This window comes from Populus trichocarpa, chromosome 18 (genome assembly GCF_000002775.5).
Source record: "Populus trichocarpa isolate Nisqually-1 chromosome 18, P.trichocarpa_v4.1, whole genome shotgun sequence".
Lineage (NCBI taxonomy): Eukaryota > Viridiplantae > Streptophyta > Magnoliopsida > Malpighiales > Salicaceae > Populus > Populus trichocarpa.
In genome coordinates this window covers 1880868-1900794 of record NC_037302.2, presented here as the reverse complement: position 1 = coordinate 1900794, position 19927 = coordinate 1880868, and the positions used below count along the sequence as shown (strand labels likewise).

The 19927-nt window shown below is 34.2% G+C and overlaps 1 protein-coding gene and 1 long non-coding RNA gene across 3 annotated transcripts; one reads left to right on the top strand and one right to left on the bottom strand.

The window, feature by feature from the left end:
* The first annotated feature begins 5723 nt into the window (after nucleotides 1-5723).
* LOC7458377 (vesicle-associated membrane protein 711) lies at nucleotides 5724-8045 on the top strand. Of its 2 annotated transcripts, none has more exons than XM_024589811.2 (4): nucleotides 5724-6132; nucleotides 6806-6996; nucleotides 7382-7519; nucleotides 7685-8045. In XM_024589811.2, the coding sequence occupies exons 1-4, from the start codon at nucleotides 5916-5918 to the stop codon at nucleotides 7790-7792; spliced, it is 654 nt and encodes a 217-aa protein (XP_024445579.1). In that variant the 5' UTR covers nucleotides 5724-5915; the 3' UTR covers nucleotides 7793-8045. The 2 variants fall into 2 exon arrangements, with proteins under 2 accessions (XP_024445579.1, XP_002324304.1); XM_002324268.4 differs by having other exon boundaries at nucleotides 5729-6132; nucleotides 7382-7545.
* Nucleotides 8046-14454: 6409 nt separating this feature from the next.
* Nucleotides 14455-16646, bottom strand: LOC127904708 (uncharacterized). The gene is made up of 2 exons (XR_008058064.1): nucleotides 16563-16646; nucleotides 14455-15332 (listed from the first exon to the last, which is right to left on the bottom strand). It is a non-coding gene; the product is annotated as an uncharacterized LOC127904708 (long non-coding RNA).
* Nucleotides 16647-19927: the final 3281 nt, after the last annotated feature.

Below are 19927 nucleotides of genomic sequence, written 5' to 3'. Positions count from 1 at the left end.
TTTGGAAAAACGGTTGAAACCGTGTTTTTCAAAAATTTAAATTTTTTTTTGTTTTCAAATCGTTTTGATATGCTAATCTTAAGAATGATTTTTAAAAAATAAAATAATATTATTTTAATATATTTTCAAGTAAAAAATATTTTGAAACGCAACCGTTATCGCACTCCCGAACACCCCCTTCATCACGTGATTCCTCTCATTTCAAAACAGTTTCTTACTTGAGAATATAAGCCTGAGAAATTTCAAAAATTTACTTTAAAGAAAAAAACAAATAAAAAATAAGAGAAAAAATAAGACTTATAACCCATTAAAATAATAAAAATATTTTTACATATAATTTATCTTTTTTTATTTGTTTTTTTCTTAGAGATAAATTCATAAAATAACTAATAAAATTCTACTAATTACTCTCTTAAAATTTAAAAATTTTCAGAATTTCTCAGCTTATATATATTCTCTCTCGAGTAAGAGATTGTTTCAAAATGAGGGGAATCAAATGATCAAAACTATTACTTTCTCGAGCATCTAAGGTTCCACATTTTAACGTCTTTTTAAAATCTGTTTCGTCTGTGATCGAATCTCAAGAATAATTATGGTTGGCTCGGAAATAAAGTTGTGCGAAGGATGTCATTTCGAGAGTCATCTTGAACATTTAGATGCTGTTTGTTTGGGTGGTTGTTTCTGCGTTTCAAGCAACCACAGCAAACATAATGTTTGATTCCACTAAAAACACAATTTAATTTTAGTGGGTCCCATGCAATTTCATGTTTTGGACGCGAATTTTGCAAAGCAGCTTATAACTGCTTTGCAAAATTCTGTGTTTACGTGCACAGTGCAATTCACTTGCACTGTGCACGCAAACAGTGCAAGTGAATTGCACTATTCACGTGAACAGTGCAATTCACTTGCACTGTTCGAGTTTTTTTTTCCAGTGTGTTTAGTTTTTGTATTTTTTTAAAAAAACTAGTTTAGAATGAATTAAATTTACTTGCATTGTCATGTACATAATTTTTTTTTCCCGAAAAACTAGTGTAGAGTGAATTAAATTCACTTGCACTGTAATATCAAATCAATTTTATTCCTGATAATATTTTATCTAATTTTATTACACGCTCAAAAAATAATAGAAACTGTAATTCTTATCGAATGAATTTTGTACGTAATGGAATTGTAGATGGTTTAATGGCATAATAAAAAATATTTTATATAAAGTATTATTTATTTCATGAAGTAATAACAATAGTTAAATCTACAACATTTAAATTAAAAACCATCAATTTTAATATATATATATTTTAAAATTATTTTATAACTTTAATTTTAAAAGCATTCTTAACCAAACACATTAAACTACTTTTTATTCAACCTCAATTTCAACCACAGTTTTAACCGAACACCTATATTTTCAAACCAACCTCAATTAAAAATACTTTTTATAAAACAACTTTTTTCAAACCACAACCACAACAGCTACCGCAATACCAAACACACTCTTAATCGATATGAAAAGTTTTGGCATCAACTCATTTCAAAATTTTATTTCGGAGTTAGTGTTATAATAAACAAAATTATTTTATACACTCAAAGATATTTATTTTTTATAAATTCATTATCTCATGTTGCCCGCGTCACTTTAATTACTTAACCATGTAAATATTTACCGCATGTAATGTTATTAAAACAATACATATATTAGACTATATAATTATAATATATGTAGTCAAATTACTTTAAATATATTCAAAATCATTTAAAAATAAAAGAAAATGCTAATATTCAATAAATGTAGAAATATTTTAGAAATATCAAGTAAGGAATTATAATAAAAATTATGCATGATTACGATTGATCAAATGTAATCGGTGTTATAAATGAAGTATTGAGGAATTTTAATTAAAAAAGAAATCACTCTTCAATTAGTGGAATGGAATTGTTGGGAAACATCTCAATTAGTGGAATGGAATGGAATTGTTGTGATAATAATAATAATAATAATAGTAATAATAATAATAATAATAATAAAAAGAAGAATCATAATAATAATAATAATAATAATAATAATAATAACACCACCACCAACAATAACAATAATAATAATCATACTAATAACAACAACAACCATGCCAGATTCAATGTGTTTGGGTCTGGCAACATGTGTGACCCAAGAGTACTTAGGTCTGATAATATCCCTGACCCAAATTTACTTGGGTGTGAAAAAATATTAGACCCATGTTAGTTGAGTCTAGCAACATGCCAGACCCACGTTACTTGGGTCTGGTAAACATGTCTAACCCAAGTTTACTTGAATAAAACTAAAAATAACAACAATAATAATAAGCATACTAATAACAATAACAACAACAACCATGTCTGACCTAAGTTTACTTGAGTCTGACAACATGTCAAACCCATGTTACTTGAGTCTGACAAACATGTTTTAGGCCAAGTTTACTTGGGTCTAGTAACAGGCCGCGGGTGCCACCAAATAAACGTCTCGTGAAAAGATAAGATAATAAATTAAAATTGAAACTAGTATTACAATCTAAAGTAAAAGATCTCTTGATCTATTGTTATTTCCCCACACCATTTAACTTTTGTTATAATAATATAAATGGAAATTGATTGTCGTTGTCTTATGTTTGGTATGCATGAAACAAGATCAAGTGAGATTTTATAAAAACTCAATCTGGTCATTGATTATTTTTAATAATTTAATTTAGTCTTTGATAGAATTTCTTAGTCCTCTAATTATATAGTACATATAATTCAATCCCTAAATCAAATTGTCTTTTTTGCGATTAAACCCTTGCGTGTAAATATTTATTTTAATAAAATTGATGAAATCTTAGCCGATCAGATTAAGAAAATTAAATGTTTGATAAATAAATTATAAACACCATATATATCATTAAAGAAATTTAAGTCGTATGGTGGTCTTAATGTTGAAATGCACACTTTCCTTAAACAATTGTGGATTGGAATATAATTTTTTTAAAATTTTTAATTTGATCCTTGATTTTTTGTTTGCACAATTGAACCCTTTTGTACCCAAATTAGCATTCAATTACCTTTCTTGTTTTGAAGAATTAGTTAGATTGAAATATAAAGGACTAGAGTGAAAAGGTTGGGGATAATAGGGGGTGATTTTGAATCTCATTTGAAAAGTTCATTTAAGCCCCCTATCTTTTTTAGTTAATAGGTGATTGGTCCCTTTAGTTGTTAGAAATTTAATTTTGATACCGAACCTTATTTCTCTCATTTCTCAATCCTTTTTTTTTTATGAAAGAAAAGAGAGGTTTGCTGGATTTCGGTGTAGAAAGATAAACTCGTCATTGACGACGATTTTGACCACCAAAATAGTTGATATTAGTAACAATGAGTTCTTTTTTACAAGAGGAGTTTTATCTAGGTGTTTTTTCCCTACAACTTGCTTGAGGAGGCAAATCTAACAGCAAGAATATTTTCAGGTTCGGGTTAATTTTGGTGTTTTGAGCTGTTTTTTGAGTTTTTTGACATCATTGTAGGTTTTTTAAGGTGATTTGAGTGTTTTCTAGATATTTAAAATAAAAAAATCTGTTGAAAATAAGTTATTTAGTAAAAAGAAAAAACTGAGGACCTATTTTTCATACGAACTCTAGTCTTCGAATTCTACATAAAGCAATATCTTTTTTTTTTCAATAACCTGCGGCGTACCACATGCCAAATTGCCAATGGACTCGTAACTTGTTCAATGCCCGTTGTAGGAAACACAAACAGTGATCGATACCCGTCTCATTAAAAGTGCAACAATGTTTGTTGGGTGTCCCTCCCCTCCTCTGGGACGTGTGCTCTGAATGATCACAGGCCAGCAATGCATCATAAATAAATACATGAATGTGATATGCTATTTTGTTAATTAGTTAATAAATGTTTATATTATTATCCATTGTAGACCGGTAATGAAAGTCAAATAAATACATTAAACTTGCAGACACCACATTCCCAGCTGCTTCTGCATGTACTTTTGTATCAAAACGAATATTAAAATTGAAGAATTACTAATGATATAGCTTTCACCTTGATGAACACTGTATTGTAATAGAATAGTACTGAGTCTGTTTGGTATTGTGGTAGTTTTTGAAAAAAATTATTTTATAAAAAGTATTTTTAGTTGAAGTTGATTTGGTATTTATGTATGTTTGGTTAAAACTATGGTTGAAATTGAGGTTATAAAATAATTTAAAAAAACATATATTAATATTGATAATTTTTAATTTAAATATTGTAGATTTAACTATTGCTATTACATCATGAAATAAATAATACTTTATATAAAATATTTTTTTATTGTTCCATTAAACTATCTACAATTCCTTCATGTATGAAATACACCCGACAAAGACTACAGTTTTCTTGATTTCTTAAGAGCGCAACAATATCAGGTAAACTATAATCAGGAAAAAATTGGGATTGCGATCAAATTCTATAAATGCTACGTCATCAAGCAATCTCCGTCTAATTTATGTAGTGTCATTGAATAATGTTTAATACTAGTTTTTCGAATAAAACACAATTAAAAATAAAAAATAATTTTTTTTATTTTACTGGATCGGACCCGGTTCAATGCATTTTTAACTTTGGATCGGATCCGGTCCGGCCGGAACAGTGGAGAATGTCTCCACTGTTCATGTGAACAGGGGAGCATGGCTACATGGTTCAGTGTGATTCCTCCGCGTAAGAAGCAGCAAAGAGCTGTTTTCTTATGCTTTTGGTAAACATGCGGCACAACCACAGTTTATGGTGGGTCCTACTAAAATAAAATTATGTTTTTTGCTTAACCAAACAACAATATCTGTGGTTGTGAGTGAACCTCACTCGCAGCCACAATTCCAAACAGTCACAATTATCTTTTAAAATATGATTTTTTAATTTTTTTAATTTATTATTATATCAAATTAATTTTAAAATATAAAAAAATAATTTAAAACAGAAAAACTTAATTTTTTTTCAAAATACTCTTCAATGCAAAAACAAATGAACTGCCTTAGAGTAGTAAATTAGGAAGTACAGGTCCTTAGCAATATTTTTTTTCATTACCTTTGTAATCCGTTAACTTGGAGTATAATCTTGATTAGATTTACTTTTAATTAATTTAGAAAAAATTACTCCATTAAATTGAAGTGACTAGTTGACGTGGTAAATTTTAATAATATATATATATTTTTTCAATTCAATGTTATTTTATTTATTTTTATTTTTTTATCTAAATAATGATGTTTTTTTAATATATTCAAATACATGATCATATGTGACTTAAGTGTATATTTGAGAGATGAATGATACTTTTTAAAGTATTTTTTTTATTTATAAATGAATTAAAATAATTTTTTTTATTTTTAAAATTTACTTTTAATATAAACATATCAAAATAATTAAAAAATAATAATAATAATTTTTTTTAAAAAATAAAAAAACAATGATTTAACCAACATACCTAACCTAATCAGCTTTCAACATAAATTTTAGGGGTGTTTAGAAATGTAGTTACGTTGTTTTTAAAGTATTTTTTATTAAAAAATATATTAAAAAAATATTTTTTAAAAATATTTTTAACATCAATACATCAAAATAATTCAAAAATATTAATAAAATATTAATTTAAAGTAAAAAAAAAAATTAATTTTTTTTAAAATACTTTTAAAATACAAAAAGAAACAGTTACTGATACTGAATCGGATCCGAACGGTTGTGACAGGTATTCTCATCGTAAGAATTCTCCCAATTTTTTTAATTAACCTTTCCGCCAAAACTTCCACTCCGTCAATCTGCTATCTCCAGTTTTTACACCACTCCCATCACTTTTCGCTTCTATTTCTTTCCACCCTGTCAACCAATTCAAAAGGAAACTTTTTTCAAAATCCTTAATTAGATCCCCGATGGCGATCCTGTACGCGCTAGTGGCGAGGGGATCTGTGGTGCTAGCGGAGTTTACCTCGACGGCGACAAACGCAAGCGCGATTGCTCGGCAAATATTGGACAAGATACCAGGCAATGATGATAGCAACGTCTCTTACTCTCAAGATCGTTATATTTTTCACGTTAAACGCACCGATGGCCTTACCGTTCTCTGTATGGCCGATGAAACCGCCGGCAGTAAGATTTTATTTCATTTCCCTTATTTTTTTTTACTTCGATTAAATTTTGATCGATTAGGGTTTTTTAGTGTTTTAATTATGTTGCGTGAGAAATTATTTGGTACTCTCTGTGTAGTCGAGGGTGTCGGGTCTCGGAAAGAATCAGAATTTAAAGAAACATTGGATTCCTGAAATTAAGTTCATCTCTTCGTCTGGGAATTTCAGACGAATTAGTTTCTCTATGACTAGGCCCTAACGACTATTTAATTATCTTTGAGAGCTGCAGAAAAGACTGGATTTTAGAATGGTAGCTGACGCTACTGTGATTGTTGGAGAATGAGTGAAACTTTGCAACTTAGGTGAGGACTGGAAATGAATTGCTTGGAGGAAAGTTATGATGTTGCCGTCAAAAGGAAAGTCATTTATATGCTGGGACTGGGGTGATCTCATGGTATTACCTTGTTGTGGCTTGGACACGATTACAATTACCGTGTATTGATATTTTAGAGAGAGATGGAAACATGTGATTTTTAGTGCTCGATCTATTACCTGTTTATTTATTTGAAAATTAATTGAATGATTTAGGATTGATTTTAAAGTGGGTCCAGGACATCCAGGTCGTAGGATGCTTGGTGTTGGTATAGAAAGTGAATGTACGGGAAAACTCATGGTATTGTTGATGTTATGTGCAGGAAGAATTCCCTTTGCGTTTCTCGAGGACATTCATCAGAGATTTGTGAGGACGTATGGTCGTGCAGTTATTACAGCTCAAGCTTATGCCATGAATGATGAGTTCTCAAGAGTTTTGAGCCAGCAAATGGAGTACTATACTAACGATCCTAATGCAGATAGGATAAATAGACTGAAAGGTGAAATGAGTCAGGTGAGCTTGAATGAATTATGATTGCTATCTCTTGAAGGGTGATTGTTATGTAGTTTTCAATCCATAACTGATGTCTGGAATAATGTCTTATTTTAGATTTTGTTTCGTGAAATGTGGTTTCAATCCATTATGCTGTTTTGTTGCTTTGTGAAAGTGTGGTGTTTTGGTGAGATGACTTATTTGTGGGCTTGAGTTCTACTTTGATATTGAATGATGAATTAATGGTATATAAAGGATATAAACCATTATTATCCTCATTGTTTGAGCAGTAACTTGGTATAATATTGAACAATTATTTTTCTGAATTTCCAGTTGAGGGGTCCTGCCTGAATTATTCGCTTTAAATAGACTTGTAATTTCCAAATTTGTGGTGGTTGTATAATAGGTGAGAAATGTCATGATTGAGAACATTGACAAAGTTTTGGAGAGAGGTGATCGCTTGGAATTGCTGGTTGATAAAACAGCTAACATGCAAGGAAACACCTTCCGTTTCAGAAAGCAAGCTCGTCGTTTCAGAAGCACTGTATGGTGGAGAAATGTTAAGCTTACGTATGTTATTTAAATGGAATGTTTTTGATCTATAACTACATGCACATGTGTACTGAAGAAGTTTCTTTCAACATTGCCTACTTGAAACTTGAGATCTTTAAATGCTTTGCCCACTGACTAAATCATTTGCATCTTGCAGGGTTGCTTTGATTTTATTACTACTAGTGATCATCTATGTTGTGCTGGCTTTTGTATGCCATGGACTTACACTACCTACGTGCCTAAAGTAAGAGCAGCAGTTGAGTGAGATCTGATGTGCTATGTGGTTGTATTTTTTGTTTATTTTTCTTAGTACAAGGGATTTTCTGTTTGAATTTTTTCTCTTCTCAAAGTTGTATTAAATTTTCTTCTTTTGAGCAATGTGAAGTACATGAATTATCCGGGTGTGTTCACACTGTGTATCAGACTGCCCTTGTGGAAACAAACTGACGCAAGTTCTATGTCTATTTAAGCGTTTGATTGAGTTAATATTTATGAAGTGCAAATGTTTTGGTGTCCAATTTTGACGACTCTCTTTTCTGCTGAGGTGCTATACATGTTTCTGAATTGTTCCTTTGTCAAAAACGCCCTTCATGGTGTGAGCTGTGCTTAATATTCTTGACGGGAACGAGAGGGGAAGGGACCTATTACGTTTCAAGAATTTTGTTTACCTTTTCTTCTCAGATTCCACTCAGAAAGAAGAACCAATCTTAGGATTGTATATAGCATTATTGTCACTAACATTCACTTGCCAATACCCTATAACATAATCTCGAGGAGTAGCTTATGCTTGAAGGATAATGATAGCTTGATATGTGCCCTCACTAAAAAAGGCATGAAATTTCTATATTTCATGGTTTCTACTTGCTTGTTCTCTATTTACTACTGGCGGTCCTAGCTACTGCGTGTTTGTTTCTGTTCATGGTCTGATAAGGATCATGGTGGGAAATGTGTCGGCATCCTCCCAAGCAAGCAAATGGATAAAGGTCCAATATAATTTTTCGAGCAAATCAGAGAACCGAGGTGGTCCTAGCTGCTGCATGTTTGTTTAATAATGCTGGGAGTAAAAACAAACTGTTCGAAACGGAATGAAGCTTGTCACATTTTGTCATAGCTAAGAAAGAAACTATATAACAAATTGGAAACTCCAAGGTATTTGTCCCCTCATTAAGTAAGACATCTGATAGGGTAAGTTTACTTTTTCCAAGCATTTCCAGACAGTATATGCGCTAACTTTGCATTTTGCTTTCATTATTAACCATTTTAGCAGCATATATTGTGATCTTTATTTGCATTTTCACCCAGCCATCATGGGATTCACCCCTCAGCCTCCTTTGACTTAATCCCTAGTTACTACGAAGAAAAGGTCTTTCGGAGGTAATTTTATGGGTGTAAATTGGAGATGGCCAGCCACATCATAAAGCCGAATGGAAGCTGTCCAAAGTGCTTTTGGTGTCTTGCAAGTTGATGCGTTCATTCCTACGTGGGTAAATGCATGGTGCAGGGACTTGGGACGAATGAGGAATGGGTCTTTGTTAGTTACTGGTCATGGCTGAAAACTAGTGTAGTGGGAGGAGTATTTCCTTATTATTAGTTTCTTATTGTTAGTGCTTTCCTATTCTTAAGCAGGTAGTTTATTCTTCTCAGTTTAGTCGGCTATAAAATATAGCCAATAGGTTGTTTTGAATTATGCAGAAAATAAATAACATCCTTCCTACTCTGTCTCTTCTTCCCTTCTGTCTTGATTCTTTCATAGTTGATAGAAAATTACTTATCAATTGGTATCAGAGCCTGGTTTCAACATGGACACCAGAGGAAAATCTAATGCTGAGTTCCGCAGTGAGGTCAATGAAGCTTTGGCTAGACACGAATCCAACTTCGATCAGGTGCATGGCACTTTACAAACGATACTGACTGAGTTACAAGCCTTACGCGTCTCCAGGAGCCCAAGAATGAATCCTCCGGAGTTGAACCCATTTGCTCCTGCTGAATCATCAGGTCACAACTCAGGAAACCATCAATCTTCACTTAAACTGAATTTTTCAAAATTCAGCGGGGAAGATCCTATGGGGTGGATTTACAAATCTGAGCAGTATTTTGAGTACAATAATGTCCCACCTGTTCAACGAGTACCGCTTGCATCCTTCCACCTAGAGGGAATAGCCTTACAATGGCATCGATGGATGACTAAATTCCAGGGACCATTAACATGGGAAGAATTCACCAAAGCCCTTCTCCGACGTTTTGGCCCAACTGATTTTGAAGACCCCTCTGAAGCTCTTTCAAGACTGCGACAAACTTCTACCATTGCAGCCTATCAAGAAGAGTTTGAAAAACTCTCCCATCAAGTTGATGGCCTTCCAGAAACCTTTCTTATCGGCTGTTTCATTGCAGGTCTAAGAGATGACATTCGCTTGGATGTCAAGATTAAACATCCAACCACACTGTCAGATACCATCGGTGTCGCAAGGTTGATTGAAGAACGAAACCAACTTCAAAAGAAGGTAACACACCCTTTCCGGATCCAACCAACCGCAGCTACAACAAAGCCAAGCATGAGTAATACTGTCGGGGTGCTTGGACCTCCACCAAATCTGCGGCAGAGCATGAATTCCACGTCAAATGCCAGACGTATTTCCACCCAGGAAGCACGAGAACGGCGAGAAAAAGGTTTATGTTACTATTGTGATGAGAAATTCAGTCCGGGTCATCGCTGCCAACGACCCTAATTATTCATGATTTGTGACTCAAATGATCAGGAGTCTGTGGAACAATCAGAGATACTACCCGCGGCAGAGGACCAGGAAGCTTTTCCTGAAATTTCCTTCCATGCAATTACAGGTACGGCTCACCCCCAAACCCTTCGGGTGATGGGAAGATTGAGGAGCAAAGAAGTCATGGTATTGATAGACGGTGGAAGCACACACAATTTCATTGATCAGTCCATAGTCCACAAATATGAATTACCTGTGATTCCTGATAAAAAATTCCAGGTGACAGTAGCCAACGGGGAGAAGATAGATTGCACTGGATTGTGTCCATCACTCACCATCTTGATACAAGGACAGATTGTTACAGCAGATTACTTTATTCTTCCAGTAGCAGCGTGCCCAGTAGTGTTGGGCGTGCAGTGGCTGGTGACACTGGGACCGGTGGAGACCGATTACAAGAGACTCACAATGTCTTTCAAAAAAGATGGAAATTTATGTGTGTTCCAAGGGCTGAAACAATCCGGCCTACAAGAGTTGACAGAGAAGGAGTTCAATACTATGTACGTATCTAGCCAATTCTTTGCTATCATTCCAGTAGGCTCTACTACCCAGCCAAAGTCACACTCCTCTGAAATAGCCCAACTCTTATCCAATTTCTCTCACGTTTTCAACCCTCCTACAACCTTACCACCTAAACGACCACATGACCACCAAATTATGCTGCAGCCCAACGTCCAGCCAGTCAGTGTAAGACCTTACAGATATCCATATTATCAAAAGTCTGAGATTGAACGGATGGTAAAAGAGCTACTACACGCAGGGTTCATACGTCCCAGCCATAGCCCATTCTCTTCACCGGTCTTGTTGGTCAGGAAAGCAGATGGGGATTGGCGTTTCTGCATAGACTATCGAGCTCTAAATGATCTTACCATCAAGGATAAATATCCTATTCCAGTCATTGATGAACTTCTTGACGAATTACATGGAGCCAAATTTTTTTCCAAGCTCGATCTTCGTGCAGGTTATCACCAAATCAGGGTACAGGAAGAAGACATCCCTAAAACGGCGTTCAGGACGCATGAAGGCCACTACGAGTTTGTTGTCATGCCGTTTGGACTTACTAACGCACCTGCAACCTTCCAAGGTCTTATGAATGATCTCTTCCGTTCTCATTTACGGAAATTCATCCTTGTCTTCTTTGATGACATTTTGGTGTATTCAAAATCTTGGGATGATCATTTAAGTCACCTCCACACTGTTTTGACAATCTTGTCTACTAACAGTTTATTGGCAAAGGAATCTAAATGCAGGTTTGGGGTTACTTCAGTGGATTATTTAGGCCATGTTATATCAGAACAAGGAGTTTCTGTCGATCCGTCCAAAATCGTAGCAGTTCTGGAATGGCCTACTCCAACCACCGTTAAAGGGGTCCGAGGATTTTTGGGTTTAGCCGGGTACTACCGAAAATTTATTCGGAATTTCGGTACCATTGCTGCTCCCCTCAACCAGTTGTTATCCAAGGATGGTTTCAAATGGAACGATATGGCAGAAAAGGCGTTCAACGATTTGAAACAAGCATTAACATCTCCTCCCGTTTTGGCTCTACCAGATTTTACACAGCCGTTTGTCATTGAGTGTGATGCTTGCGGAGTTGGCCTAGGAGCTGTGCTGTCTCAAAACAATCATCCCATAGCTTACTATAGTGAGGCTCTGAAAGGTTCAACGCTAATTCTCTCTACATATGAAAAAGAGATGTTAGCAATTGTGAAGTCCATTAAGAAATGGAGACCCTACTTGCTTGGCAAACCATTCATTGTGCGCACAGACCAACAAAGTCTCAAATATTTGTTGGAGCAGCGCATTACTACACCAGCTCAGACTCGTTGGTTACCGAAGATTATGGGATATGACTATATTATCGAGTACAAGAAAGGAGTTGACAATCAGGCAGCTGATTCTCTTTCACGGGTAGCTGAATGTCAGTTTCTTTCCATCTCTACTCCACATATTGATTGGTGGCAGAAGCTTCAATATGAAGTAGCACATGATCCATTCTTTACACCTTTGGCTGACAGTACAACTTCCACTGCTGCATTTTCATACCGAGATGGAGTTTGGTTCAAAAAGGGTAAGATTTATTTGAGTCCCACTTCTTCTTTACTACAAGATATCATTACAGAATGTCATTCTTCTCCTACGGGAGGACATTTTGGTTATCATAAAACCCTATCCCGACTCAAACAAAGCTTCTCCTGGCCGCAAATGCGTGGCACAGTCAAAGAATTTTTGCGAAGCTGTGATGTTTGTCAGCGATACAAGACAGATTCCATGCGACCTGCTGGATTACTTCAGCCTCTATCAATTCCTGACAGGATATGGGTTGACATATCCATGGATTTCATTGAAGGGTTACCACCATCCAGTGGTCATACAGTGGTTATGGTGGTTGTTGATCGTTTGTCTAAATATGCACATTTTGTTCCCATGAAACATCCATATACAGCTGCCACGGTTGCACAAGCCTTCGTTTCTCACATAGTCCGGCTGCATGGAATTCCAGCTTCAATAGTTAGTGATCGGGACAGAGTATTTATTAGTTCTTTTTGGCGCACACTGTTTCGGCTTCAGGGAACGAAGTTATGCATGAGTTCAAGTTACCACCCTCAAACAGACGGGCAAACTGAGGTGATTAATCGTGTCTTGGAGCAGTATTTGCGGTGTTTTGCAGGGGACCAACCACGCAAATGGATTGACTGGATTCCATGGGCAGAATTTAGCTATAACACCTCAGTCCATTCAGCAACCAAAATGACACCATTTGAGGCAGTGTATGGAGTTCCACCTCCAACCTTATTGATGTATGTCCCTGGAACTTCCAACGTACAGGCTGTGGATGGATACTTGCGTAATCGAGATGCCATCCTCTGTGAGTTGAGAAAGAATCTCTCATTAGCTCAAGCGCGGATGAAATGTCAAGCAGATCAGCGGCGCCGTGAGGTTAACTATGAAGTGGGTGACTTTGTCTACTTGAAACTGCAACCATACCGACAGACTTCGGTGGCCTTTCGCAGTTCTTTGAAGCTATCACCTCGGTATTTTGGTCCTTACCAAATTACAGAAAAAGTTGGACCAGTAGCTTATCGATTGACTTTGCCTTTGGGGTCTTTGATTCACAACGTCTTTCATGTTAGCATGTTAAAAAAACATGTTGGCCCCGTCACTACCATTTCTACTCAGCTTCCTCCTGTGAATGATGAAGCCAATATTCTGCCTCAACCTGAGACAGTTCTGGATCGCAGAGTCATCCAAAAAGGTCAATATCGTCCAAAGGTTGAAGTTCTCATTAAATGGACAGGCGCCTCAGTTGATGATGCCACTTGGGAAGATGAACGCCGATTGGCTAAGTCCTATCCTGCATTCCTTGCGGACAAGGAATCCTAAGGGTGGGGAATTGATGCGTTCATTCCTACGTGGGTAAATGCATGGTGCAGGGACTTGGGACGAATGAGGAATGGGTCTTTGTTCCTACGTGGGTAAATGCATGGTGCAGGGACTTGGGACGAATGAGGAATGGGTCTTTGTTAGTTACTGGTCATGGCTGAAAACTAGTGTAGTGGGAGGAGTATTTCCTTATTATTAGTTTCTTATTGTTAGTGCTTTCCTATTCTTAAGCAGGTAGTTTATTCTTCTCAGTTTAGTCGGCTATAAAATATAGCCAATAGGTTGTTTTGAATTATGCAGAAAATAAATAACATCCTTCCTACTCTGTCTCGTCTTCCCTTCTGTCTTGATTCTTTCATAGTTGATAGAAAATTACTTATCACAAGTCGCAAGAAGTTTCCTTGCTCGCCCAATTCAATTAAATTTTCTGTCCTGCCTGCATGCGGATTTTGTTGGGGCAGAAAAAGCTGTGTTTATTACATTGTGTTTTTCTTTTTCTTTTTTCTTTCCTTTCCCTCTCGGCTACATAGTACAGAAGCCTGGTCCCGGAAATGACAGGGACCAGCGTGCCTTTCTGCTTACTGTGAGTAAGTAGTGCTGTTTGCATTATGAACCAAGGCTATTGAACATGACACAACCATGCTCAACCAACGCCAAATTGGAAAATAATGAATGCCACAAGGTCAAGAAACCAAAGACATGGGAAACCTCGTGTAAGACGCATCTCTTCCATTAGTAGCATGAGCAGACAGTGACGTAAAACAGACACAGCAACAGATTTTAAAAGAAAAAACATTTTGAATTTCTAGCTTCTTTCCACATTAGAATCTACACCAAGCTGTCCTCTACAGGATCGAATTTGTTCGTCAACTCTTCCAATTCGTGCAATGCAGTCTTATAATGACCTGAAGATCGTGCTCCATCCTCCACAACTGGAATGGCACATTTGTACAGATGGGTATACCAGTACATAGGGTTATCCGGGTCAACATCATTGGAATTGTGATCTAGAAGACCCCTGCGCTTAAAATCTTTGCCCCATCGTGGTAGAATGTAGCGAGAAGGGACTTCTTTGACAATGTATGTTACTATTTATCCATCAACATTCACCTGCTTCGTGTTAAAACAAGAATACATCCCCTCAACTTCAGACTGGAACCTCTTAAAAGATTTCGTTTCTGTACATTTCAGAGAGCCGCGCCTCAAATTTACATCTTGTTTTCAACTCAAAGCTTGAATCTTTGGTCTCCAGATCTGCCATGGCTTCTTTCAAGTGTTTTTGGTGTAGGGAGAGATCATTCTTATCTACAAATTCCTTAAACGATGTATGCTTATGTACATAACCATCAAAAAAAGGCATCAAAGCCCTCATTTTCTTGGATGGGGATCATTCCTGCAAAGACTACGTCCTTTAAGTAGACCGGAACCCGCCTCTGTCTCTCTTCATACAATGTTCGAAGCCATATTTTATCGCCAAGACCATAGCGAAAGACAGACAGGACAATAAATAGTGCTACTGCTCCCTACCAACATCAACTACAGCTAAAAGAAAGTTCCAATGGTGGTCGGTTTCTGCAATATTTCAACACAAATAGGATGGATGTCGGACCCTTTATGCCGCCGGTAACCGTTACATTCAGCAACAAATACGATCACCTGTTAAAATTCATCTCAAGTTAAATTCTCAATCTACAGAAAGCAAACTCTTTCATACAAGTAAGTTCATCTGACTGAGCAAAATAACTACCACCAATAATGAATTATTAGTATCCCTTACTTGCGTATTTTCCAAACATCATTCGATCTCTTGTAACAAATGTAGCACAAGTTACAAGGATTACATTACAAAACATCCTTAACACTTAAGATGCGTACCAGCAATAATGTCAAGCACTACCATCCAGTCCCTAGAAAGGAAACGCACTTCACTTTTAAGATTCTTGTTCAATATCTAAAAAGTTTGGGACTTTTTACCATAAACAACATAACCCTGTTCATCTCCAATAATATGAATCATAATTATTAAACTTCAGCCATCAGATTAACTCGAGATTCATTCGACTCGAGACTTAACTTGAATTAAATTTTTTTTAAAATAATTTAAAATATAATTTTATCGAGTTAGTATATTGACTTAGTCAACCCAATCAAAGATTTAATTAATTTTTTAAATTAATATTATTTTATATTTTAAAAATAAAAATAAAATTATTTTAATTACCTGATGAAACTGTTCGTCTATGAGTTGGGCATTGAATGGACTAGTTTCATCACTTAATATCATAGTTTTAAGACCCAGCCTGGTGGTCGGCCCGGTCCAAGGCCCGGGTTCCGGGTTTTGACCGAGTCACCAGGTTGGCAGGGTTAGTTTTTTTTTTGTTTTAAATCTAAACAACATCGTTTTAGTAAAAAAAACAAAAAAAAAATAAAAGTCAACGGGTTTACAACCGGGTCTTGTTGGGTCAACCCGCCGGGTCACACCGGGTTTTTCCTTCCTCTGTTTTTTCTTCAACCCGGCCAGGTTCCAGCCCCAGGTTGGCCGAGTCTCGAGTCGACCCGCCGGGTCAGGCCGGATTTCAAAACTATGCTTAATATGGTTGGTTTTACTTACCTATCAATTGACTACAATTTTATTATTCAAAAAAATTAATTCGGAATAGCACGACAATATAACAAGATATGGTATCTTCGAATCAAAATTTATGATGGCTGATTTTTTCCTCTCTAAAATTTCATAGCTTTACAGGGTTCAAAGTTTTTACTTTCTCTGCGGTTAAACCGATATTATCAATTGAAACCCTGGAAAATAAAAAAATAAAAAAAGAATTTCTTACATCTAAAATTGAGTCGACTTGAAATTGAAGCGGGGATTTTAGAGGATCTTACAATGATTACTGAGTCGGGAAGGAATCGGCAGTGATTTCATACGTGGGACTGAGTGAGTTCTGTCCAAGTTGGCAGTGAAAAAAAATTGTACGTGGAAGAAATCGAAAGCTTTACATAAAGCAAATATTAAAGGATGAATAAGAAAAAAATTGAGATAAGCTTGCATAGAAAAAATTAAATAAAAAAATAAAGGTTAACTCTCAAGAAAACTAAATGATAAAAAGAATAAAATGAGAAAAAAACTATTTTTTAAAAAAACATCAAAAAATACTTAAGTCAACCTGGGTTAACTCGATTAACATGTAACTTGGGATATAAGATTTGGATAACTCCAAAGAAAGGAAAGTGAAAAAATCATGAATCTCAAGGTCATGTCGACTAATGAAATTAAAAAAAAAAATCAAAGTTAAATCGGGCTAATATTTGAAACTTGTGACTTGTGTCATGAGACTGATATTACAACATAGAAGGCAAATAAAAAAAATAATGAAGGAAAATTCCTAATCATCCAAAATTAAAAAACAAAATAAATAACAATCAAAAGAATGAGGACCAAATTTGATAAAAAAAATTAAATGAAATAAAATATTGAGGGATGAAATTGAAAAAAAAATAAATCAAGAAAATGATTAAAAATAATAAAAATAATAAAAATAATAAAAAGAATGAGGATGAAATTGGATATAAAAATCAAATGAAATAAATTTTTGAGTGATGAAATTGAAAAAAAAATCAATAATTGATTAAAAAACAAAAAAAATAGCAATAAAGAAATAAAGACCAAATTTGATATAAAAATTAAATGAAATAAGATGTTGATGGATAAAATTGAAAAAAAAAATCAATCTAAAAAAGCCTTAAAAGCAAAACAAATAATAATAAAGAGAATGATGACTAAAATTGATATGAATACAAACTGATTTTTAGAAAGGTTGATGCAGAATCCGATGCTAGGGGAAAAAAATGGAGGAAAATGAAAAAAAAATCCATTAAAACCCAGTCATTGTTTCGTTGTTCGCTTGTGCTTGACCATCAGAGAATAACATGATACTTTCAACTCCATTATTAAAGGCAACATTTGATTGTCGGGAGGCATTGTACATGCTGTTCAAAGAACACGAACGCCTCTTACTCGTTGGCAGGTGCCAACCACTTTTTTAAATTATATTTATATATATTAAAAGACTAAACCATCTCTCATCCAAATTGATTATAACTAAAAAAACCATAATAAAAATATAAAAATGCACTTAGATGTCAATTTTATTTTATTTTTTTATTAATTTTAAGGGCAATATAATCATCTTACCGCACAATCAAAACATTAAAGAGATCAAAAGGCCCCTAAACCCTAATTTTATTTTATTTTTCTTTAAAGGGTGTTTAAGTCATTTCACCGTGTACCGAAAAATATAAAAAACTAATTTATCCTTGAATCAATATAATAATAATAAATAGACCTTGTGGAAAAGATTGTTTTATCTTTAATAACCAGTTAGATATTTTATTTGAGAAGGACAAAATAATCATTTTTATGTGTTTTTACAGGTAATGACTAAGCACTTTTATTTATTTATTTATTTATTTTTAATTGTAATCATACATGCAAAAGAGATGGATGATTGAAGCTGTTTGATTATATAGGTTTTCGACTAGACATTTCAATCGATTAAAAAAACAACATAAATCTTACATGCAGAGTTAAATATATAAAAATAACTTCCTTCCTTCCACCAAACTAAAAAGAGAATGGTGTAATTATCTAGATGGTGATCTAGTAGTAAAAGTTTAGGATCAAGAGGTTTGCTCCCTTTGTGGTCTCAGGTTCGAGCCCTGTGGTTACTCATATGATGACCACTGGAGGCTTACATGATCGTTAACTTCAGGGTCCGTAGGATTAGTCAAGGTGCGCGCAAACTGGCCCGGACACTCACGTTAAACTTAAAAAAAAAAAAAAGAATGGTGTCCATTGCAGATTAGACAATTCGCCAGGATTATTAATTTTTCTATTCACTCAATTATTTTCCTCTTTTTCGTGTTTCATCCCTGGTTTTTTTAACCGTGTCACCAAGCTTTGTATCTTTGCAATTTCATTATTAAAAAGATATCTAACTGTGTCAAAAATAGTTGATCGAGCTTCGTAAAGGTTTTTATTCGTTTAATTTTTATTTTTAGAGAGATTAAAGGGTGTTTTGAGTTTGTGAATGTGTTTATTAAAGTTCCTTTAATATTTAAAAGTTGCTTTCAAGTAAAAATAAATTGAAAAAAATATTTTTTTGATCCCAAAACTCGAACACTATTTTTTAATGATCATAAAATCTCCAGCATGAGTGTCATCGACTATATAATAAAAAAAACATTAGAGCAGACATATACCATCTACTTTAAAAAAAATATATAAATAAGATATGTTTGAGGTTTTTCATTCTTAGCCGGGCATGTGGACCTGCCCAATCCAACAAAAGTTGATTTTTTTTAAACTTTTCATTAATTTTTAATTTAAATTTTAACTGATATCCCCTCTCTTGTTTTTTAAATTATTTAATTTAACTTTTTGAAAAAAATAATTAATCTTTTAAGTTGTTTTTATAATTTTATAATAATTGTTGTAATTTATATTTAAATTTGTTTAGTTTAAATTTTGTGTAAATAAGTTGTATTTACACTGTGCATACGTGAAAATACAAGTCATATAGTGATCACAATTAACATCAAAGATAAAATAAAAAACATATATAAAATACAAAAGAATAGGTGGAGAAAGAAATATCAACTTTCCTTTTTAATGCTTAATTAACATTAATAACTCCTTTTTGGTTTATCAATTTATATATATATTTAATTCATCTCATTAAACATAAACACTATCTTATTTTTTTCAATTAAAAAAATTTAATGATACTGAAAAATACATCCATGAAGCTAATAACCTTTTCTCTCCCTTTTTTTTTTCCTTAAAAATAACTTGAAATTTTACTCGTATTATAACACGATGGTCTGTTTGGAAGTGTAGTTGCGGTTGCTTTTCAAAGTACTTTTCATATCGAAATACATCAAAATGATTTTTTTTATTTTTTAAAAATTATTTTTGAGATCAGCGCATCAAAACGATTTAAAGCATATAAAAAAATTAATTTTTAGCAAAAAAAAATTAAATTTTTTGAAAACGCGGGTATAATCGCGTTTTCAAATGCTCACAGTACTGTAATATAATGAGTATACTTTTACAACACAATATTACAACAACACAACGTAACATGCACTTACACTAAATAGATGAAATCAAAATCGTTAATTGATTCATAAATTTATGTGCAAAATTGTGAATGGATTCTTTAGGAGCGAACAATGGAGTTTCAACTAGT